Source organism: Macaca thibetana, chromosome 9 (genome assembly GCF_024542745.1).
Source record: "Macaca thibetana thibetana isolate TM-01 chromosome 9, ASM2454274v1, whole genome shotgun sequence".
Taxonomy (NCBI): domain Eukaryota; kingdom Metazoa; phylum Chordata; class Mammalia; order Primates; family Cercopithecidae; genus Macaca; species Macaca thibetana.
The window spans coordinates 63,645,136-63,668,705 of record NC_065586.1 but is presented as its reverse complement, the minus strand read 5'-3'; the positions used below and the strand labels follow the sequence as shown (position 1 = coordinate 63,668,705).

At 51.8% G+C, this 23,570-nt stretch overlaps 1 protein-coding gene across 1 annotated transcript in view; it reads left to right on the top strand.

Annotated features, from left to right (window-relative positions):
• Positions 1-6,124: 6,124 nt before the first annotated feature.
• LOC126962259 (uncharacterized) overlaps positions 6,125-23,570 on the top strand; it is a 71,305-nt gene continuing 53,859 nt past the window's right edge. The window contains exon 1 of the mRNA XM_050803130.1: positions 6,125-6,999. Within this exon, the coding sequence (XP_050659087.1) occupies positions 6,706-6,999 (294 nt within the window). The 5' untranslated portion in view covers positions 6,125-6,705. The remainder of the gene's footprint in view (positions 7,000-23,570) is intronic.

Sequence of the window (23,570 nt, the reverse complement as noted above, 5' to 3'; positions counted from 1 at the left end):
AGCAGTTCATTATGCAACTATAGATGACTGACATACTGTCGCTAGTTATGGCTACCATCATTCTTAGACATGGTTGGGGTCCTGACCATGCTGGCTCAGGATAGACTATAGCTGTATACCTAAAGCAGAAGAACCTTTTAGCTGAGCCCTGTCAATACACAGAATCATAAGAAATAATAAATCATTGTTTAAACCACTAAGTTTTGGAGCAGTTTGTTATGCAGCTATGGATGGCTGACATACTGTCTCTACTTGTGGCTACCATCATTCCTAGACATGGTTGGAGTGCTGACCATTCAGAAGCACCTACATGCTCTTGTATATACATCTCGACCAAAGCAGATTACACACATAGAGCTCAGCACACATCCCTTTCTGCCAACGCACACAAACACTCATACACACACACAGGGAATGGTTTGGAGCTAACTCATCTGCACCTTGAGGCAGCCCTGGTCACCCACAGTATTTGCACTCCCCTACACATGCCTGCTTGCCTGTGCATGCAGAAATGTGCACTATCTTCTGTGTCACAAAATACAACAGCAGAAAAGGCATGCACCACAAAGTCTTACATTGATGGCAGATGGGGGTCACACACACATACACATGTGCACATGGTCTCTCACGGCCTGAAACCATAAGCACCCAAAGGTGCAGAAAACAGGAGAGTGAAGAGGCCTTCAGTCCTTTCCCTCTGCACTCCACATTTCAGCCTTGGTGAACCACTTGGCTTCCCCAAAGCACTATGCACTTTTTCACCTCCAGGCCTTTGCACAGGCAGGTCCCCCTGTTTGGCATGCCTTCCCTACACCCCATTCACCTGGCCACTCTACTCACCCTTCAGGTATTATGTCCCAAGCCTAGTAGGGGCTACTTTTCTACGCTCCCACTATTTCCTGCATGGTAGTTGGTCTTCACCACCAGCCTTGTTTCATTTATGAGTGTGTCTCCAACATCAGCACAAAGCCTGGCACTAGACAGCACTCCATAAATATTTGTTGAATGAATGGATTTTTGAGCTGGGAAGGCCGTTAGCCATTCCACTTCTTCTTTCCTCCCTCATCCATCAATCTCTACATGTTATATAAGAAGAAGTAGATGCACAGCTTAGGTAACAGAGCTAGGAGAGAGCCAGAGCTAGAATCCATCCATTCATTCCATCCTTTGCTCACTCTTTCCTTCATTCCACCATGCCTTGGGCATCTACCCTGTGCTGAGTGCTGAGGATATGGGGATGAGTGCAGTCATCCCTGCCCTCTGGGAACTCACAGCTCAGGAGGAGACAGATGCAAGTCACAGTTAGAAGTGGCTTAAGCTACAGAAGACAGACTCAGAATAACAGCGGCTCAAATGAACTCAGTTATTTCTCATTTATGTGAAAGTCTAGGCTTGTTTGGCAACTTGACTCCATGAAGCCACCAGGGGCCCAGGTACCCTTCTATCTTGTTGCTTGATGCAGGAGTCAGAAGCAGAGCTAGAAAACTGAGTGTCATGCCAGGGATCATAAAGCCTGGGACAGAAGTAAGAAACAGAAAGTCTGGAGCTCCTTGGGGAGGCTCTGGCAGGTCCCTGTCCACACCTCCATGGTTTTGCCTGTTCTGGCTACAGTATGGGAAAGTTGGGCTTGTTTTAAGACCTAGGCTTGGGCTGGGCACAGTGGCTTACGCCTGTAATCCCAACACTTTGGGAGGCCGAGGTAGGCGGATCAAAAGCTCAAGACCAGCCTGACCAACAGGGTGAAACCCCATCTCTACTAAAAATGCAAAAATTAGCCGGGCATGGTTGCACATGCTTGTAATTCCAACTACTCGGGAGGCTGAGGAAGGAGAATCGCTTGAACCCAGGAGGTGGAGGCTTCAGTGAGCCGAGACTGCACCACTGCACTCCAGCCTGGGTGACAGAGCAAGACTCCATCTCGAAACAAACAAAAACAAACAAACAAAAAACAAAAACAAAAAAACTTTAGGCTTGGGGTAGACAACAGAAGCAGAGAGATCAGAGAGGAGGAACAGATCCGAAAAAAAGGGAAGGAGATGGAATCTCCAGGACTAGTCCCAACTCAAGTGAGTGAGGGAAGAGAGGGCAGGGAGAAAGCAAACATCCCAGCTGAGCACAGGGTGATGCCATACATGGCACCGAGGGAACAAAGGGCAGGGAGGGTGTGGGGAAGCTGAGTGTGAGGTGGAGGGGAGGGGCGCTTCAAGAGCCATCGTGAGCAAGCTGTGCGTGGGACATGAACTGTGTGTTTGAGTGGGAGAGTTGTCCGCAGAGAGATAGAAACTGGAGCCTATGATGGACAAGTTCTCCCAGGGTGAGCGCTTAGTCCAGGTTCTTCCCTAGATGGACCTCCCAATCCCTCGGGAAGCTTTTAGAAGCAGACAGGAACCTGGACTTCCTTGCCATCTCCTCCTAACAACCACAAAGAGATTCTGACTCAGAAAGGTAGCCTGAGGTCCTATATGTGACTGGGCTCTTATACATGCAAGAAAAGAAACCCAACTCAAACTGGCTGGAGCAGAAAGGACTCTTGTCACCAGGCTTCTGGCACAATTTGATTGAAGGGATTCGATGATGTCTTCAGGACTCAGTCGCTCTCCACCTCTGTTTGCCTCCGTGTTGGCTTCATCCTTATTTATCAACAGTGGCAAGACAGCTGCAGCAGCTCCAGCTTATCCCTTTAGAAAGCCCTTCCAAGGAAATAGCTGTCGTTCCCAGTCACTCCAGTCCAACTCTCACTGGCCTGAACTGGGCCACATGTCCTCGCTGACCTAATCACAGTAGCCAGGGGAGATGAGAGAGGCCAACTGGTGAGGTTACTTCCTATTCATATGCCAGGTATGGAGTTAACCCCACCAGAGCCATATGTCCTGGGGAGAAGTTTCCCCAAAGGAAACTGAGGCACAGTTACTAGGAAAAGGGGGACTAGGCTCAGGGCAAATAAAGTGATGGGTGTTGGCTCCCCTGTGGCCTCTACAGGGGACCTGGGGCAGGTCCTGGCCATGGAAGCTTTCCATGGGGAAGAAATGGGAGAGGCAGGTCAACAGCCATGGGCAGAACAGTCAAACAGAGGACAGAGGACCTGCGGCCTTCTGGAGGAGGGCTGACCTTCGCTTTTGTCATGGGGAGCAGAAGAGGAATCTTTGGGGAAGCCTGAAAAGCTGGTGGGAGAGGCAGTGGGAGACAGCACAACTGGGCCTCGGAGATGCCACGGTGGCAGTTTTGGTTTCAGGAAGGAGTTTGATGCTGTCAAAGCCACAGTGGAGGAAAAGAAATGGGGTTTGCTCAATAAAAATGGGCTGGGAGCAAATGGTAGGATTTTAAGGTGTAGAAAACAGAAGAGAGAAGGGTGGCCTTCCTGGCAGAGGGTCTAGCAGGAGCAAAAAAGTGGAAAAACACAGAAAAGACTTGAAGAACAGTGCAGGTTGTATGCCTGGGGCATTTTGTCTTCATTTCTGTCTAGGCGTGTAACCAAGACCACAGTTCAAAATCAAAGTCTTTGGGTTAGCATTGGAGGCCCTCTCTCTTCTGACTGCAAACAAGAAAATCTATTTCCTGGGTGTTTTTCCTGAGGCATCTGAATCCCTGCCTTTCTTCTGGGAGCCCTGAAGCACGGTTTATGGTCTTTACACGTTTTGTGGATTTTCGCTATTTTGCCTTTTGTGGCAGTTTTATGTGAACATGACTTGTCTTCCTTAACCAACTGTTTTTAAAGCTCCTGGAAGGCACTCTTTTCACCTCAGTGTCCCCAGGTCCTGGCCCCCACCTATGAAGAAAGAAGGGTTCAAGATAAGCCACATGAGGCTGTAACTTGTGCCTGGGGTAGACAATGCTCTACCTGAAGGAAAAATATCCCAGGGTAAGAATTCTAAGCAGTGTAGGAAGAAGAAAAGAAGAAGAGGGATACCTGGGGATCAGGCCCCTCAACACAGGCTAACTCCTGCTGCTCACAAGCTGCTACTCTCAGCTATCAGTTGGGGAAAAAATGGAGGTTAACTGTGATCCATTTGCTTTCTCTGGGATGGAAACCTCTTCCTGTTTCACAACTGGGAGCCCAGAGCTAGCTGTGTCTGAGATGGCCCTAGCAGCCACGAGTTCCAGAGAAGGAGGCTAATGCCCTTCATTGAGTGCCTGCAGTGTGCCGGCACTGTGTTCACTGCTTTACATGCATTACCTCATTCAGTCCTTCCAGATGCGTAGATGCTTTTATTATCAGCCCATCTTATAAATGAGAAAACTGAGCCTCAGAGATGTTCAGCAACTTCCACATTGACAAAAGGGAGATTTACACTCGGGTTTCTCTGACTCCAGAGTCCCCCTGGAAGCTCCAGGGTTTGCAATGCTGGGGTCAGGTCAGGCTGGCGCAGCACCCTCCTCCTTCAGTTCCCAGTCGCAAGGATGCTCCAGCTCCAAATGTTTAGATTTCACTGCCTGAGCATTCCTGAGGGCCTCCAAAGTCCTGAAAGGGAAAAGATCAGTTTGCAGGATAAGGAGGGAATGAAACTAACTCCTCACCTCAGTTCCTCCATTCAGACTAGCCTGGGAGGGAAGCGGGGGAAGTCCAAAGTCCCTGAATTTCCGGGCCTGTACCTCCCAGTGCAGAAACTCTCCAGCGCCCCCTGGTGTTCCTCAATACCATCGAGTTCTCCCAAGGATTCCTCTGTAGAGTGGACTGGAACATCCCATCACAGGGATGGAGAAAACAGAGTGCCGTTGCCCCCTGAAGCCATCAGGGAAATCCTAGAACTGGAACTGGAACCCAGAGCTCCTGGCCACCGGCTCTTTCAGCAGCATCACCTTCTACTCCTGTTGTCCTCCATAGTGGCTAACTGGCCCAGCAGTCAATGTCACCTTTATTATATATGATCTAAGTACTTACTATATTACAAGTCCAATACACACTATTAGGTATGCCACACTCTATTAGAAGCGCAGTGATACTGTATTATATATCAAGTTCCATCAGGTCAATATAGAAAATGGGAAGTTTCTACTGGCATTCCTTGTTATTTTGAAATGAATCCCAGCACCACTGCTGCCCCCATCTCCACTGCATATTTGAAAGCCCAGTCCTCTCTCCTCTGCCCGCTGTTCCCGCAAGATAGGCTTTCTCCCAAAAACTCAGTCCCACCACCTCATTCACAGGAATGTCAACAGGCACAAGGAGATAAAGTCTCTTGGGATACAAATGCTACTTAATGTGGGGGGTGGAGGAGGTGACAAGAGAAGAGAGAAAACTACCAAATGCCCTTCAGGCCACCAGTTTTTCTCTAATGGAGTATAGGAAATGACAGCAGGAGAGAGCCTGGTTAGCTCTAAGCCTCCCACAGGGATGGAGCCAGAGTTTATGTAGGAATTGCTCACCTTTGATGACTGTGATGATTGGGGCAGGCTGGTCTCACCACAAAGTGATAGACGGCAGGGGTCTCAGATTAGCGGCAGGCAAGAAGGGGAGATGTCAGGACTGGTAGGCAGCCCCACTGAGCCACCTCTCAGATACCTGGAATAAGCTCTTCTGCTCAGTTTTCAGTTTCTCATACTACCTCAGGTCTTGGTCCTGAAAGAGAGAAAGGGGTGTCGGCTCTGCTGCCCCCTGGAGGGCTGACTTTTCACCCCAGAGTAAAGATGTGGTTGGCCGCCTGGCACTGCAGATCTCAGGAGGTACAGAGTCCGCAGGGAGTTGGTTGTGGGGGAGAAGGAAGGGGTAAGAGGTTGAGGGCTTGGGGGTAGAGGAGCAGTGGCTGAAGGGATCAGGTAGTCTTGAGCAGGACGTGGAGATCCACCCACAAGCCCTGACAATAACTCAGCCAGGTTCCTGGAGGGTCTCAAGGGCTGGGAAAGGTGGAGTGGTGCCTGCCCCACTGCCTCCGTGGAAGGCCAAACGAGCCCTCGGTGTGAATCCGGAGAATGAGAGAGAAGTGCAGCCCCAGCTCCACTCCACACCCCCTTCCTGCCTATAAATAACCCCAAGTGTCACTTCAAAGAGGACCGGGAGCGCGGGAGAGGGGCTCCGGGGCCGGCGGGCTGGGGCCGCCGGACCTGCTCACCACGCCCCCCACCCCGGGCGAGTTTGCATAAATAAACAAATTCAAGCAGTCGGCCCCGCGGGAGGTGGAGGAGGAGTGAGGAGGAGGAGGAGGGAGGGGGGCGGGAGAGATTAGTTTGGGAAGTAGCACGGATTGCTCATCCGATCCGTGCAGCCGCAGGGAGTGTGTCAAGTTACAGAGGCGCCGGAATCGGCCCCAGCGCTCCTCGCCAGCCGCCACTACCCACCTCTGCCCATGGGGCCCTCCATGTGCGCCCCTTCGCCCGGGGACTGAAACTGGCTGGCCCGGGAGACACGAGGCGCCCAGGAGGACTGACAGCGCGGCACCAACTGCTCTGCAGACTCTTGAAGGGAAAGACTGGGCGGAGAGAAGGAGAGCCGGTCAGATTCCCCTAACTTTCCTGGACTTGGAACGTTCTTCGAAATAACTTTTTTTCTCACCTAGGTGTACCCCAATTACCGCTGGTTGTGCTTTTTCGGCCCTTCCCCTCCTACTGCTAATTTTTCCGTCCTCTTTGCCGGGAGCAACGGAAAGGGACGTTTTCCAGCGATACAAGCCCTTTCCCCCTTGCCCCGCAGTTTGGATACAGCCTTTTGGCAGCAGCTGTCGCCTTTATTTATTCTATTTATTTATTTATTGGTTCTCAAGACGTGAGAGGATGGTAGCGGAGAGCACCCACAAAGCGGCAGCCACTGGTGCCTGCGGCCCTAGGGAGTTGGGCGCGCCCGGGACGGTGGCTCTGGCGGCGGCGCGGGCGGAGCGCGGCACACGGCTGCCGAGTCCAGGGTCGTGCGGGCTGCTGGCGCTGGCCCTCTGCTCGCTGGCACTCAGCCTGCTCGCCCACTTTCGGACGGCGGAGCTGCAGGCCCGGGTGCTGCGCCTGGAAGCGGAGCGCGGGGAGCAGCAAATGGAGACGGCTATTTTGGGACGAGTCAACCAACTGCTGGACGAGGTCTGTGCTCTTTGTTGCTGGCTTTTATCCCTCCCCGCGGCGCCCCCTCGCGCAGCCTCCAGACTGTTCAGCCGGTGTCCGCGGGCGCTAGCTGTCTGCGAGCCCCGGGTTCGTGCGAGTTGCCTGCGGGAGGGGTCGGGGACACGGACAGACGCTGCCCTGCCAGGGATTCGGAGGACCTGGTGGGCAAGAGCATGACCCCGCGACTCCCGCCTCCGGCAAGCTCTCCCGGCGTCCAGCGCTGGGAGCGTCCTGGGCGCGCCGGGCAGGTGGAGGAAGGCTGGGTGCGCGGAGGCCAGCAAGCTCCACTCCTCCCTTTCGGGACCTGGCGGGGTGGTGTGACAGCCGCCCCGCGCCCACGCAGCGGGAAGCGCGCCCAGAGGCCCAGGCTGAGGCTTACTGAGCCCCGTGGCCCTCCCCCTCCACCCCTTAAGGACGGGGTGTTGCGGGAAGAGGGGACAGTTCTTGCAGGGGGTGGTGCCCTGGTCTCTGCTCACTGGCCCAGGCCGCTACGATCCAAGTGTGGGTCGCCTGACTCTGCTGTCCTTGGCCGCAAATTAGTCCACACCTTCTTGTTCCTAAACCAGGTTTCTTATTTTTCTGGAAAAAGGATGCTTTCTCCCATTCTCCAAATTTTCTTGATCCAAGTAGATTAAACGCTACTAGTGTATCAGGTAGCTATGGCAATCTTGGGAATACAGAAAAAGGCTGTCCCCTCCCCAGGAAGGAGGGACATGCAGCCTCTTTGTGCCACCAGAGGAAAGGCTGGGCCTTGGCAGGGTGAGGCCTGATGATCTGTGGGAATCTGGACAGCACAGGGGATCCAGGGCCCAGATGGAGAGGAGGACAGGCAGGTGGGGGCTGCAGCAGTCTGGGAAGAGGTTCTGGAGCAGGTCCTGGCCATGGAAGGTCCTGACCATGGAAGGTTTCCATGGGGAAGAAATGGGAGAGGATCTCTTACTTAGCTGGAGGGCGTGTGCAACAGTAAAGACCACAGTGGTAGAGTCCAGAAACCCTGGGTTTTTATCTCCACTCTGCTACTTGGAAACTTGGGACAAACGCTCCAACCCCTCTGAACATGCAAAACAGTGCTGATGTAGCAAACACTGGAGCACAGCTCTACCTGTGGTGGGTGGGGTGCTGTGAGCATTTTGGCAAGATGTACCTATTCCCTACAGCCAGGCTCCTCTCAGCTGCCTCTGCCAGGCTCTCATCTGCTGGAGCAGTTCTCCAGGGTGGCCAAGGAGAAGGAGATTGCAGAGCCAGAGCAGAGAGGGCGGTCACAGGGCAAGCTTACTGGTGCTAGTGGTGCACCCATGACTGCTGCTGTCAGCTCATTCCCATGGCCTGCCAGCCTCCAGGGAATCCGGAGAGCTCCATCGGGCTGCCCATGGTCCCCTGGGCCTGGGGTGGAGGTGGGGCATCTCTGGGCTCAGGCAGTGTGAGCCCAGACTGGCTGGGTGGTGAAGAGGGTGTCAGGGCAGTGAGAGCTCCTCCAGGTATCTTGGGGGTCCTGGCTGCTGAGGGATAAAGCGTCTGATTTGCAGGGTTTAGCGCAGCCCCTCTGTCCATGCTTTCCCCTTCCCAGACCTTCCTGCTGGCCTGACCATGCCCTGGCCTTTCCTAGCTCCTTGCTTCCGCTGCTTCAGACTTAGCCATGCCAAGTCGTATACTCTAGGGGCCTTGGGGCTATATGTTGGTTACTATTGTATCCAACATGCTCACTCCTTCCCTCCAAGCTGCAGCTCCGTATTTACCCTACTGAATGTAATCTTTTCAACTACTAGATATCAAAGTTATCCCAGAGAACATCTGAACTGAATCCCATTTTTAAGGTGGGGAAATTGAGCCCAGAGTCACATAGTGAGGTCCAGGACTAGAACCTCAGCCTCCTGGCCCTGTATACAATGTTCTTTGCACTGTATCCTGCCATCTTTTTTTTTTTTTTTTTTTTTTTTTGGTCTATTCTCATTCATTCATTCAGTAAATGTTTATTGAGAGCCTGCTGTGGATCAGGTATTGTGGGAGACACTTTTGCCCTCCTAAACTTACAGGGAAGTAGTGCACAAAGAAGAAAATGGGTAGTGACCATGTCGTGTACAAAGAAAAAAAAAGCTACAATAGTGAAAGAAGAGAGGGGCCTGGGGAATGCATTACATGCAGCATTGTCTGATGGTGGTGGCAGTCATGGCAGCCTTCCTTAGGGAAGTGATTTTCAAATGAAGAACTGAAGGATGAATAGGAGTTTGCCAGGCAAAAGTGGGTGAGTGAAGCCTTGTTCTAAGGGGACAAAGAGAAAGTCTTTGAGGCTGGAGGCCAGAGGGAATTGGGAGAAGTGCGGGAAGTCCAGGACCCCGGAGGACTGGGAGGGTGAGGAAGTAGGAGATGTGGCTGGAGAGAGATGGGCAGCTCAGGTCAAGAGGGGCCTTAGAGAAAGTTAGATCTAAATAAGAGTAACAGGGAGACATTGAAGGGTTTTGAGCAAGGCAGTTATGCCCCTAGAGTGAGTGCTTATGGCTGGCAAACTGGTAAGGCCAAACAGGAGGCTGCTGCAGGCCAGAAGGGACAATGAATGGGGGTGAAAGTAGGATCAGAGAGGGGTGACTGGAAATGGTGGCTGAGGTCAATAGGGGAAGATGCTGGAGCCAGAGGAAGGGAACTATGCCACAGGTGGATGGTGTGAGTGGCCTTATCTGTGGGTGCCTTCTCTGTGCTCCTGGAGGGACACCCTAGTGTTGGACTGTCCAATACAGAAACTGCTATTCATATGCAACTCATTACATTTAAACAAACTAAAATTAAATAAAATTTAAATTTTAGCTTGTCTGTTGCAACAGCCTGGTTTCAAGTGTTCAGTGGACACTGCAGCTAGAGACTATGGAGCTGGACGGTAGAGAGAAAGAATATGCACATCCTCGCAGAAAGTTCTATTGGCCAGTGCTGTGCTATGAGCAGCTTCCAGGCCTGCAAAGCAACTTGAGGGGACCATCCTGGGCCTTTCCCTGTGTAGGTGTGTTCTCCCAGGTCTGAGCAAAGGGCAGAGGAGAGGAATGGGTAAGGCAGAGAATTGGGACAGGTAGAAACCTGCCACGGGAGAGGAAAATTCAGAGACAAGAGAGGGGAAATGATTTTCTTACAAAACAATTCTCCAAAATGGAGGTGCAGAAGGTGCCTGTCCTCACGGGGCACACAGGCATCTGGTGAGTCTGGGGGCCAAGACCAGGATTCTAGCTGGGCTTTGCCAGTCCTGTGGCCTTAGGCAAACCATGCTACACTCCTGCACTTCGGGTTCATCTTCCATAAAATCTAGGCCCTGCCTCCCTCCTGGGACTGGGGACAGATCGGAGACTTCACTAAAAGGTGCCATCACCAAAGACCATGCACAAGACCAGATGAGTGCTCAGGGAGGGCTCTTAGGGACCTGGGGCAGGCAATCGTTGGAGCAGGCAGGACTGGGCCACTTCCTAAAGAATGGGAGAAGGACACTGGGGAGGGCAAGCCTGGTGAGGCACACGGCCTGTGCAATGAACTGGGGGTGGGACTCCAGGGCACACGCATGTCACCCATGCCAATGGGGAAAGCAGGTGATGTGGCAAAGACTGTGTCTATGAGGCAGAAGGAAGAGGGAGCTGCAGGGAGGGCCGGCCAAGGGGACCCAGGAGGACAGGAGGCCTGAGAGGGGAGCCAGAGGCAGATCCGAGGGGACCAGCCCACGATGGGGGTTGTGCAGAGCCGGGACTGGAGGATGTGGGGAACCAGGAGTGTGCTTTCCAGACCTCAGGCCCCAGCTCTTCCCCCATCAGTGCCTCTCTCCTGGTCTGGGACCGTTAACGAGCAGTCCAGCTGCCTGTTATTTGATTTGCTTGCTGTGAGAAAGAAGCTGGAATGTCCCAAATGGAGAAAATCAGATGACACCCAGGACTGGGCAGCTGTGTGCAGTGAATGAGAAAGGAGTGGAATTTAAAAGAGCCAAATGCTGGGCCGGGTGCGGTGGCTCACGCCTGTAATCCCAGCACTTTGGGAGGCCAAGGTGAGTGGATCACCTGAGGTCAGGAGTTCGAGACCAGACTGCCAACATGGTGAAACCCCAGCTCTACTAAAAAATACAAAAATTAGCTGGACATGGTGACGGGCACCTATAATCCCAGCTATGCGGGAGGCTGAGGCAGGAGAATCGCTTGAACTGGGAGGCGGAGGTTGCAGTGAGCTGAGATCGAGCCATTGCACTCCAGCATGGGCGACAGAGCAAGACTCCATCTCAAAAAAAAAAAAAAAAAAAAAGAGCCAAATCCATTTTCTAGGCCCAAGGGGAAGCAGAGGAGGGTCTCAGCAGCCACTTTTAAGTGAGTTTTGGGAGATGCCAGTTAGACTCCTCACCCCCAATGATAACATCATAAACTGTACTAGAAACGTCCCATAGTTATAGGGTACATACAGGGGCCAATGCTATGCGTGTTACCATTATATCTCTTTCAATCCTCGCAACTTCCCTAAGGGACTGACATTCACACCACCCCGTTTTACAGATGAGAAGACTGATGTCACTGTACCTCCCTCCCACTATCTCTGATTCATTCCTTTGAATGTTAAAGAATCTCCTGGGAGAGGAAGTGGTTAAAACTTCCAGACTAAAATGTTGAGGAACCCCAGGCACACTCCTTCATCCCTAAAAATAACAACAATTATAATAACGTGTCTCATGTTTATACGGTGTATGATTTTGGTGCAAAAGTAATTTCAGTTTTTGCCATTGAAAGTAATGGCAAAGAGATATAGGGGACAGATATAGGGGAGGGATCAAAGCAGCAGCTGAAAGATTGGGGCTCTGGATGGGGTCCTTTAGGACTGAAATGCTGGGATGAGGATGGGAAGAAACTCTTAAAGGGGAAGTGCATGTGTACTAGGGTGGGTAACCTGTGCACAGTGTCCTGTGTTGACCACAGCTGCCTGGACCTCAGTATATGGACAGACTCTGGATCCAGGTTTCCTCAAATGCAGCCAGCACAAGATGGTACCAGAGGAGTCAGAGGTGGGATCCAGCCCCCAGCAGGCATCTCTCCTCCACCACACCTTCCCCTTTCCAGACAATTAACTAGGTCAGCAGTGGCCCATACATGGCTTGAGTGTGCACTACTCCCCATCCCAGGGCTCTCAGCAGACATTATTAATCAATTGCTGTACACTTTTCCATGGAGCTTACATGCAACCTCAGAATCCTTTCAACAGTGTTCCAGGAAGCTGCTACTTACTAATGAGGGTTGGTGTTCAAGATGAAGAGCTATTTCATAAGTCTAGATTTCGTTTTTTTAATAACAGGTGCTTGCTATAAAGGCAGGGAGAGTTATTAGAGCTCTGCAGCATCTCCAAAGGCCTTTGAACTAGGAGATAACTCTGAACAGACTGAGGACCTCAGGAGGCAGCCAACCCTCATAGGAAGGTGGTGGGGAAAACCAAAAGCACCTCAAACACCATTCCATCTGCCCTAAGCACAGCTTTACGGTTGGGTAACTCCCAGAAAGATGCCTTTTCCCCTTCTTCTTAATCACTCTAGACTTGCCCCACTGCCCTCTGGAAAGCCTCCTCGAACCACTCCAACCCAATATGGGCTCCCTCCCTGCTCCCACTTCCTGTGGCTCTTCCTTGGTTGTGCCAGACATTTAGCTCAGAGAAGGAAAATAGACATAGCGTGTGGTGTTGGCTTTCCTTATCCCAAACCATAGAAGGTGCTACTCATCACTCAACACACTCTTTCCCCTTCAGCCTAGGTAGGCCTCAGAATCCTTCTCAGCACAGTCCTCCAGTGGCACAGGGAACGGCAACCCAGGCTGCCACTCCCGTCCATTAGAGTCAGTGCACAAGAGGAAATCCATTTGCCATTCATGGCTCAACCCAACCACATTGTACAACGGTCTCTCTATGTGACCACACAGGACCCGATGACAGCAATAGAGGCATGCAGTCTTGGGTCCCTTATTAAGTCTAGCCCAGGACTTTGCACATAGTAGGCAGCTCTCACAAATTAGCTGTTAACATAAGGTCCCCCTGCTAGAGGCTGGGGAAGGTTTCTTAGTCAGCCTTCCTCGCAATGTCCCCGGCCCTGGACCCAACTGTAGGCTCAGCATTTGCTCCAGGGGTGTTTCTCAGCAACCAGCAGAGGATGAGATGATTGACTTCTGTGTGTCCAGGCTGCAAGATGCATCCTGGCTGGGAGAGCAGAAAAGGCTCGGTGATGTGTTCCCCATTGGGCAGAGAAGCTGGGAGCACCCACCCCCTCCCATCCTCTACTCTCAAGGTCAGGAGCTTCATTTTTACCTGCCCCAGCTGCCTGCCAAGGTTTTTCTTTAGAGTCAGGGGGTGGCAAAATGGTGAAGCAGACAACACCATGGCATTTGAACCCCTGCCACTAACTGTGTGACCTGAACCTCAGTACCCTGATCTGAAAAATGGAGATGATGACATCCTCCTTACAGGGTTGTTGTAGGATTAAATGAAATCATTTGGCTAACGGCAACTGTAACCATTGCCACCTCTCTCATCATTGGAGGAGATAATATGGGGCTGCATGCACCTTGTCCACAACTTTTATTGGTGGCCGATATTTATTGAGTTTACACTGTGTATTGAGCTTACACTTACACTGTGTACCAGGGACTATTCAGAGACCTTTACATCTATTGATTCACTAAATTCTCACAATAATCCTATGAAGTGGTTACTACTGTTACTATTCCCTTCTCACAGAAGAAAGAATAGAGGCACAGAGAAGTTAAGCAACTTTCCCATGGTCACACAGTATGTGAGTAGCATAACTAGGCCTTGAAATCCGGCAGTGTGGCCCAGAGCTGGCATCCTCAGCCACTAGGATATACTTGTCTGTATGAAGTGTCATACCTCTCTAACTGCTGAGGCCAGTCAAACCAGCCAGGGGCTGGGGATCTGTTCAGTTTGGTTTGGCTCCCAGAGGCAGTGTTTACTGAACTGCCTTGGCGTCAGGGCTGCACCAGCATCTTTGTTGTAGGAAAGACATTGTGAGTGTTGCTAATTACATCAGGCCTTGGTGATGAGCACCCTGAGGGAAGCCCTTGTCCAGCCTTGGCCTCTGGAATGCTTGGGTTTCCCAGGATGGATGGGTTTGTTCTTGTCTCTCAGACTCTGACCTGGCCACTAGGAAGTTTAGCAGCAAATCTGGGGTTCAGCCAGTGGCAAAGGCTTTTGTATGAGCCTTGATCCCAGATCCTATTTGATCACTCTGCCTTTGCTGTTCTTCTACCTTACTGTATAGTGTCTGTCTGTCTTTGTATCAGCTGCCTGAAGTCTCCCTTTTAGAGCCAGAGAGGGGTAAAAGTTCTGAAGTAACTAAACATTTTAAAGTTACTTCCCCTCCTTCTCCTCTGATCCAGATGTCCTCAAAGGCTTGCACTTGTACTGGTGATGCTGGTTGCATTAGAATCGCCTGGGGAGCTTTCAAAACACGCCAGGCCAATTGTTCCCAATACCTGCTACAGATGTCCGTGGGTAGGGCTTGGCCATAAGTGTCTAACGAGCTCCACGGGTGATCGTGTTCTGCGGCTGGGCCTGGGAGGCCCTGAGAATGAGAGAGAGAGAGAGAGAGAGAGAGAGAGAGAGAGGGTCTGTGTGGCCCAGTGCTTGGAGCTCCCTGTGCAGTGAAACCCAGACCCCCTTACGTGGGTCCCAAGCAGTGCTTGAGGGGCTGAGGGGCAGTGACGAGGCTCACGGTGAGATGTCAACAAAAGTCTCCTTGTGCACTGGGAGGTTTGAAGAAGGGCAAGCAGCAGGCTTTTCGCTGTTGTTTTCCAAAAACAAAATCAACTGAGGTTTGCCCTCCAGGAAGCCTCAGAAATCCTTCTTCCACCTCTTTGGGTTGAGTTCTGCCCCTCCCAGAAACAGTCTATTGAGCCCTCAGTCAGAGGAAGTCAGCAGGCTTCTCCAGGGGAAACTGAGGCCTGGGTCTGGGGAGGCTAGGGTGGAAGGGGTCACCAGCTGCGCCGGGTGTTGTCTGGGCTGCTGGCAGGCCCCAGCAGCAGCCCCTGCTGACACTCCCGCTCTCCCATCCACAGCCCTGGGTGTGGGGCCTCCTTGCAGAGATGCTGCCTGTGGCAGAAGGGGTGGGCCTGCTGGCAGGGGGTGCTCCCCTGGTCCTTCAAAGAGCAAGGGCCAGTCGAGCACAAAGGGGCGGAACTGCCTGCCAGAGAGCCTGGGCACGGCCTTTGAGGGGACACTGGGCCCCTGTCTCCCTGCCTGGCAGCTATTGTGGGTTTGCCTGAAACACCACATGGCTGGGGTCCATGTAGGCTGGGCCTCTGCCTCCTTGGCCCTTTCCCATCCTCACTCCCACCCCAGCCTTGCCTGCCTCCTCAAGTCTTGGTCATTCTCCTTTGAGCATTTGTCCAGGCATTTCCCTCTGCCCACACTCTCCTTCCTCCTGCCCGCCCCACCCTCCCTTCAGGCACTTTGGTTTTTTATCTGTTCTTTGGGTTGCAGCAGAAGAACCTTGCTGCCCCTAAAAGCTGTTGTGGGACCTGAACTTCTGCCATAGAAGGACTTTGCACCTGTGGCCCTCTGTCAGGCTGCAGATGCTCTGTGAAGGCACCTCTTTAGCACCAGGTCGTGCTCTGATAAGGTGGCCTATAGGGCAGGTCAGAAAGGTTGACCTCTTGGGACAAGGATGCAGAAAGGGGGCTGGGTTAAAGGGGCATTTGCCAGGGCTCTTCCAGGAATAGCTTCATCCACCTCCCCTTGAACTGGCATTTGAGGTTTCCTGGAGTTGGGGGAAGCTCTGTGACACGGGAGGTCAGAGGGTGCTCCTGACACCTCCAGCGTCAACTCCATAGAATCAGGAAGGGCCTTCATAAGTCAGGTGCTGCTCTAGGAATTTCCTACAGCAGCCTTGGTCCTCAAGCTTACACCTCAGTGACAGGGAGCTCACTACCTTATATGGCTGACTGTTCCATGGTAGGACATCTCTGGCTCTTAATATCATCAGAGCCCCAGCCAATCTCTACACCCACCAACCCACAACTCCAGCATGTCTTAAAAGCACCTCAAACTCTACCTGTCTAAACTGAGCAGGAAATCCACCCCTCACCAGCATCCCTTCATATGTGAGCACACTGGCCTCCAGCCACACCACCGCGGCCCTCCTGTCCACACCTTCTCAGCTTCTGCAGACCTGTCCGCTCCTCTCCATCCCCGCCTGCCCTCCCCAGCCCGACCCCCTAACTCATCTGCTCTCACCCATGCTGTCCTGACTCTCTTATCCACACAGCAGCCAGAGGGGACCTTTTAGAAAACTAAATGCAATGATGCCATCTCCCTGATTGAACTCTTCAGTAACTCCCTGTTGCTCTCAGGCTGGAGAACACATTGCTAAATGCGACCCATGTAGCCTTCAGGTACAGCCCTTATTACCCTCTCCAGCCTCATGGCTCACCTGCCCTTGCTTCTGGAGTCCAGCTACACGGTGGAGCACAGATTCTGGAACCAGGTTGCTGGGTTCAAGACCAGCTCTGCCAATTACTGACGATGAGACCTTGGGCAAGTTATTCAAGCTCTCTGTGCCTTAGGTTACACCTCTGTAAAATAAGGGTAATGATAATAAGAGTACTTTTATGAGGGTTGTTTTTAGGATTAAAAAAAGTTAAGACATAAAGTGCTTTGAGTAGTGACTGGTACTCCAGTAATAGATCATCCAATCTCCTTGAAAGAGCCAAGTTTCACCTCTCACAGGCCTAGAGTCAAGGTGTGGGCTCTGAGCCAGGCTTCCTGGGTTCAAATTCTGCCTCTGTCCTTTCAGGCTGTATGCTGTCTTGGCAGGTTACTTGGCCCCTCTCTGTCTTAGTTTCCTTGCTCATGAAATGGGTTGCAGTGAGTGCTGGGTGAATAACATTAAGCTGGTGCAAAAGTAATTGCTTTTAATTGCTATTAAAAGTAATGGCAAAAACTGCAATTACTTTTGCACCAACCTAATACATGCAAGATGCTTGCCTGGCTCCTAAGAAGCGCATTATTGGGTTAGCTTTCAGCCACTCCCGTGTGCCTGGGCCCCTCACCTGGTGAGTTACTGCTCAGCTTCAGATCTTGGCTCATGTCTCACTTTTCTGCCATGAGCCAGACTAGTCCATGCCCCAGCTGGCTCTCAGCTCCTTGCCCCTTTTGGCCACAGGTCTCATGACAACGGCTGCTCCACATTGATGTGTGTGGTTTGTAGGCTTTTCTGTTCCCCTCCCTAGAGGATAAACTTCATGGGAGCAGCCTCAGTGTCTGCTTTGCATAGCAAGGTTCCCAACATTAACCCCTAGCACATTGTAGATAGTCAATACCCACTTGTGAAAGGCAGGAAAGGAGGAAAGAGGTCCCCAACATTCACCCCAGGACTCTTACTCTCTGCCTTTTCCTTCTTTGTGGTTGGGGGTCCCTGCCTCATCCTGTACCAGGCCCGGAGATGACCCCTGGACCCCTGAGATCCTTGAGGTCCTGAGCCCCTTGCCAATCTGTCCCCCCACACACACCATCAGCTCCTTGACTCCCTGTGGCAGCAGCAGGGTCTCAGGTTAGCTAGAAGGAAGGACTTCCTCATATGAAGGCTGCAAAGCTCACATGGGGTATGTGCCTCCTGTCCCTGACTTTTTTTCTGAACCGTAGAACCTGGGGCCACATCTGTCTGTGGTTCTGGTGAGACAGGGAGGCAGAGGGAGACAGAGGCAGTATGTGCTATCCGGAGGACCTGCAGGCCCCTGTTTCATGACCGCAGTCTGTGATCAGGCGCCAAGTCCACTGCATGAAGAGAACTGTTGAGGTAGGGAGAACACAGCTCCTAAGGCACCCCTGTGGCACCCCCTCGCTGTCCCCAGCACACAGGCCCCTGCAGCAGCCCTGGCAAGTTCAGTTTTGGTGGTTGTGGGTTGGATGTCTTGATTTCCTCCGCTTTGATTTCACCCTGCCAAGCTGCCTGTGCCCTGGGGCACGTGGCTACATGTGGGCCTGTCCCTTTAACCCCTTCTGTGGAGACATCCCTCTCCTGCAGTCCCTGGGATGTAGCCCATGGAGCCAGCACTGAGCAGCCAGGTCCTGCCTCTCTACCTCCTCATGAGAATGCCCTCCCTACCCCATGCCCATTTATCCCAATTCTGCCAAAGCCCACCTCCTCCTGGGACTACAAGGATGAGTCCTAGAGGGCTGACCTAAAAGTAAGTAATTCGGTTCGAGTGTGGATCGAGACATCTGACCTGGGCCCCTGATATCCGAGGGCCAGCTCAGTCTGCAATGGGGCAGCCAGCCCAGAAGCAGTTATGCTGCAGGATGATCAAAAGGCCTCTAGCAGATGGGATCAAGCCCCCGCCCTGTGCCAGGCATTATGATCAGTGTGCTGGCACAGGGGCCAGAGCTTTGCTGCTGTGGTCATTTCAGTGGGCAGCTCCTCTTCCTTCAACTCCTAATTCTCAGGGTCAAAAGGCAGGGCTGCAGGTCAGACCCTCCTCACTCACCCTCCCTTTCCGGGAGAGGGGCTCTGAGTTTCCCAGGAGGAGGAGGGACGTGGCAAGTGCAGGAAACTTGACCACTTGTCGCAGTGGTGCACGCCATGGGGCCAGCGCAGCAGAGATCAGGCCAGCCTCATCACAGCAGGTGGGAGGAGGCAGGCCTGGCACTGGCTCAAGAGAGAAGTGGCCTTCACCTGGCCACCAAGCAAAACAAGCTGGCAAAACAAGTGCTCACCCTCCTCACATCTGGATACCTCTGTTTGTTTGTTTTCTAGCCTCATCCCATTTTGTCCTGCCAGCTGTCTTGTGTAGTCTAGCAGATCACTTAGATTATCCCCATTTTATGGATGAGAAAATCAAGGTCCAGAGGGGTTATAGATTTTGCTTAATACACAGTTAGTAGGAGAGTTGGGACTAGGCCCCAAGGCTCTGGCACTCCCAAGCATAGTCAAGCTGATATGATAAGATTTCAACACTGCCAAGCTCTGCCTACAATAGATGCTTCACTGGAGTTTGGGGGCCATCTGTGCCAACCCAAAAGAGAGTCCCACTCCAGTCTCCAAGGGAATAGGAGGCATGCACTAATAATATCAAAAATCAATCATTCAATGATAGTTTCCTCCTAAAGTGCTTAGCACAGTGGCTGATATATGGAGTTCAATGTGCATAGCTGTTATAATTAATATTAACTCTTGTTTAATAATTCAACCCAAAATTGATCAATACTCCGTGGTTTCCAGGCACTTGCCTCTGTGTTGTCTCATTCAGTCTCCACATCAGCACTCAGGAGGCCGGCAGGGGGTGGTGGGTCATATCCCTATTTTGTAGATTCCCCTGAAGGTAGGTGCCAGGCTCAAGGTCACAGCTGCAGGTCTCACCTGGCTTCTCCCTCTGGGCTGTGTCTATGCCACAGCTTGGACCACCCCACATATTGCAGAGGCCCAGGTTGGGCAGGGACCCTTTAAGATCCCTGAGGCAGGGAGGGAGTGTCCCCTAAACCCAAGGCCAGGCTGGAGCCACATTCTCTGGGGGGAGTGAGTAGCCGCCTGGCATTTTCCCTTTGATACTGATACAGGCATTTTAATAGCTGCGACCGATCAGGCGGGTGATGTTTCAGCCCTGGCCACACAGGGCATTCCAGGAGGCCCTAGCTGCCAACAGGGGCAAAGCAGGAAGGTTTTTCTACCCAGTGTAGCTAGGGGTCCACCCTAGGGCCTCATCTTGGGGGCGTCTCACCATGAGTCTCAAAGTCAGATGTCAATGGGGGCCAGGCTGGTGGCCTAAGTAGGTGAAGCTGGCTTTGGAGAGAGAATACTTTGGTGGCCTAGATGGCACATATCCATCTGAAAGGGGCAACCATCACACAGCATCACCTGATTGTACATGCTCAGTGTTGCCAGGTCTCCCATCATGCAAGAGAGACCAGAGATCAGAACTGGATGTGAAATCCCCTGATGTGTGAACAACCAATATTTATTGAGCACCTACTATGTGCCAAGCCCTGTTTTAGGTGCAGTGAATAGAACAGAACAAAGTATCCAGGTCCTTGTTGAACTTACATTCTAGTGGTACAAAGAGACAATAAGTAAGATAAATAAGCAATAAAAAAAAAAAAAAAAAAAAAAAAAAAAAATCCTAAGGAGGAAATAAAACAAGGGGGTGTGCTGGGGAAGGAAGAATTTTTGGGGAGGGGGTGCAGGAGGCAAGGAAGGCCTAACAGCATGCTGGGTAGGTAGCTGGGAAGAGAGGTAGCTGGGAAGAGAACACTCAGACAGAGAGCCCAGTAAGTGTGAAGGCCCTGAGGTAGAAGAAAGCCCAGCATGTTTGAAAGCTTCAGAGGCCTGTGAGATTACCCTGGCTGCCATGTTGAGAAAGGTCTGCAGGGGCACTGGCAGAAGTCGAGTATTCGTTAGAATGCCATCACAGTAATTAGGCCAGAGACAACGAGCTTTGGACCAGGTGGTAGTCATGGAGTTGGTGAGAAGGGGTCAGATCTCAGACGTGTCTGGCAGGTAAAGAACTGGAATTGCTAATAGAATGGGTGTAGGGTGAGAGAAATAGACATCAATGATAATTGTGAGGTTTTGAGCAACTGGTGGGATGGGGAAGTTGATGGTAGGGGCAGGTCCAGGGAGGAGTTGGGAGAGTCTATGAGAAGCTCAGTTTTGCCAGGCTAATTCTGAGATGCCTATGAATGGCCATATCAAGCCGGCAGCCAGATAAATGTATCTGAAGTTTTGGAGGAAGGAATAGGTTGCAGGGCATCATCCTGCATAGATGGCTTTGAAGCCATCAGACTGGATGAGGTACCCTAGGGAGCCAGTGTCTAGAGAAAGAAGTGAGACCCTGGATGTGGACCCTGTGATCTCCAACATTTAGACATCAAGTAGATAAGAAGGAATCAGCACGAGACTGAGAGGGCACAGCCAGGGTGGTAGAAGGGAAATGGGGAGAGTGCATGTCCTGGGAGCCAAGGGCAGGAAGTGCCCTAAGGAGCAGGAGGGGTGAGCAAAGGCTGCAGCCTGACTGAGAGGAGGCAAGAGGACTGTCCACCAGATTTGGCAACCCGGAGGTCATTGGCAACCTGCAGGAGAGTTCTTAAGGGACGGTAGAGGAAGAGCCAGGTAGGAGTGGCCCAGGAGAGACGTAGGAGGCAGCGAAGGTTGTCATCCAGGAGTTTGTCTAGGGAAAGAGCTAACCAGAGTCAAAAGAGGATTATTCTTCTCTTTTCCTTTTTTATGCTGGGAAGAACAACAGCATATTTGCATAATGATTCCGTGAGGATGGGCTAACTACAGCTAAATCCAGCTTGCAGCCTGTTTTTATAAATATATATTTTTTATGGGAGCACAGCCACACTGATTTGTTTCCAAACTGTGGCTGCTTTGGCCTCTGATGGAAGAATGGAGTAGGTGTGGCAGAGATCATGTGGCTCACACAGCCTCAAATATTTACATTTGCCAGTCCCTGATGTAAATGATCCAATCTAGAGGAGGGGATTGATGAAGCAGGAAGGCAGGGGACTTGCTGGCTACAGGAGGGGTTGGCCCTCGTGGAAGCACAGATGGGGAGCTCAGGAGGAGAGAAGGGTGCTGGCAGGCGCAGATGCAGATGGACGGCACGTGTAGTGGTGGCTGCCTCTGGAAGTCCTCTGCTGCTTGCTTTTCTTCTCAAGGTCTTCAGTTGACAATGAAGTTGGGGGAGGGGGTGTTGGTGGTTTGGGGAGAGGAAGTGTGAAAATTCCTAGGACAGTGCAATGGTGAAGCGTTGAGGGAAGCACAGAATGATTGCTGGGCTTCCATTTGAGATCTAGATCACAAATTTAAAGTAAGATCAGTCAGCGAGGTTGTGTGTTTCTCCCACTTTACCCCGCTGCCTGTGTGCAGGGGTGGGGTAGGAGGAGACGTTGAATCTAGCTAGGCTTGTGGCTTAGTGAAGGGGGAGGGTGTCGAGGCAGTGAAGGGTGCAGACAGGGAGTGGTGATAATCTCTGTCCGCAGAATTTGAGCCGGGCGCGGAGGGAAGTGACACATGGTGGTGATGGACAGTAAAAAGCTGGTAGGACCCACAGGTTGAAGGTCCTGTGGGATTCGAGGGTCCCTGGGACTAGGGTGTTAGGTCCTTGGGAAATGGAGATCCGTGGGCAGAGTGTTGAAGCCTAGACTGTGGCTGGGTTGTGGTACTGTTGAGATTCAATACTCTTTCAAAATAAACTCTGGGCAGGCCAAGAAAACACACCCCAATCTGACCTTGTTTTCTAGCTGTGCCTGTGGTAGCTTTGCCTGCTCAGATGTCTCCATCCCTCCAATCAAGGCTCCCGACTTCCAGGTCCACCCTTCCCACCTGTCTTCTCTCCCAAACTCCAGAGCTGCCTGTGCCTACCCCCGCTGGGCTCCACAAACTTGCCAGCTTCCCACAACCTGCTCTTGCTTCTGTTATGTCCCAGGGGTGGCATGTTGGCTGCCCAAGGCAGGGCCTGGCTCCCACCACCACTCCAAGTCCATCCTGTGCCTAGTTCCTTCTTCCTCCCACGTCTCTTCATTGGGTGATGACCACGACATCCTCCAGAGAGGACCTCAGCCCCAGCGGTCTCACTGGTCTATACTCAACGGGCTGCTGGAGTGACCTTTATATCACCCAAATTTGACCACATGACCTCCTTGCGTAAAACCTTCGAAGGGTTCCTCCATGCTAGAATCCTTACCTGGGCACATAAGACCTGGTTATTAGTCAGGGTTCTCCAGAGAAACAGAAGCAATAGGCTGTACATAGATGCACAGAAAATGAGTTATCAGAAGAGACTGGCTCATGTGATTATGGAGATGAGAAGTCCCTCAATCTGCCATCTGCAAGAAAGAGGCCCAGGAAAGCCAGTGGTGTAGCTCCATTTAAACCTGAAGGCCTGAGAGCCAGGAGAGCCAATGGTGTAAATTCCAGTCCAAGTCTCAAGGGCCAAGAACCAATTGTGGTGCAGGGGGAGTCGATGTTCAAGGGGAGGAGAAGATGGATAGTCCAGCTCAAGCAGAGAGCAGTCTTCCTCCCTCTACCTTATTCTACTTAGGCTCTCAACAGATCAGATAATGCCCACCCACTATGGTGAGGACACTCTTCTTTCCTGAGTCTACTAATTCCAGTGTTAATCAACATACCTAGAAAGAATGTTTTCCCAGCTATCTGGGCATCCTTAGCCCAGGCAAGTTAACAGATAAAATTAACCCTCACAGCCCCCACTCTCCACTCAACACCCAGGCCCTCCAAAGTCTACAGTCCCCTGGACACATCTGAGCATGCTTCTCCCACACCAAACTCAGCTGTTTGCTGATGGACTGTGTCTCATTCTCTATTTTACTCAGCCTCACCAATAGTAGGCACTCAATAAATATAGGAGCTATTGAACAAAAGCATTGAACTTGAAGTTAGAGGACCCGGAATTTAGGCCCTCTGTGGTTTACTTGTTTAAGGCAATTGCCTTTCCCTTTCTGGGTCTTAGTTTCCAGGATTATACAATGGGGCTGTCTTCTGGCCTGCCTGTTGCACGGGTAGTGATGAGGGTCAGGTGAAGTCTCAGGAAATG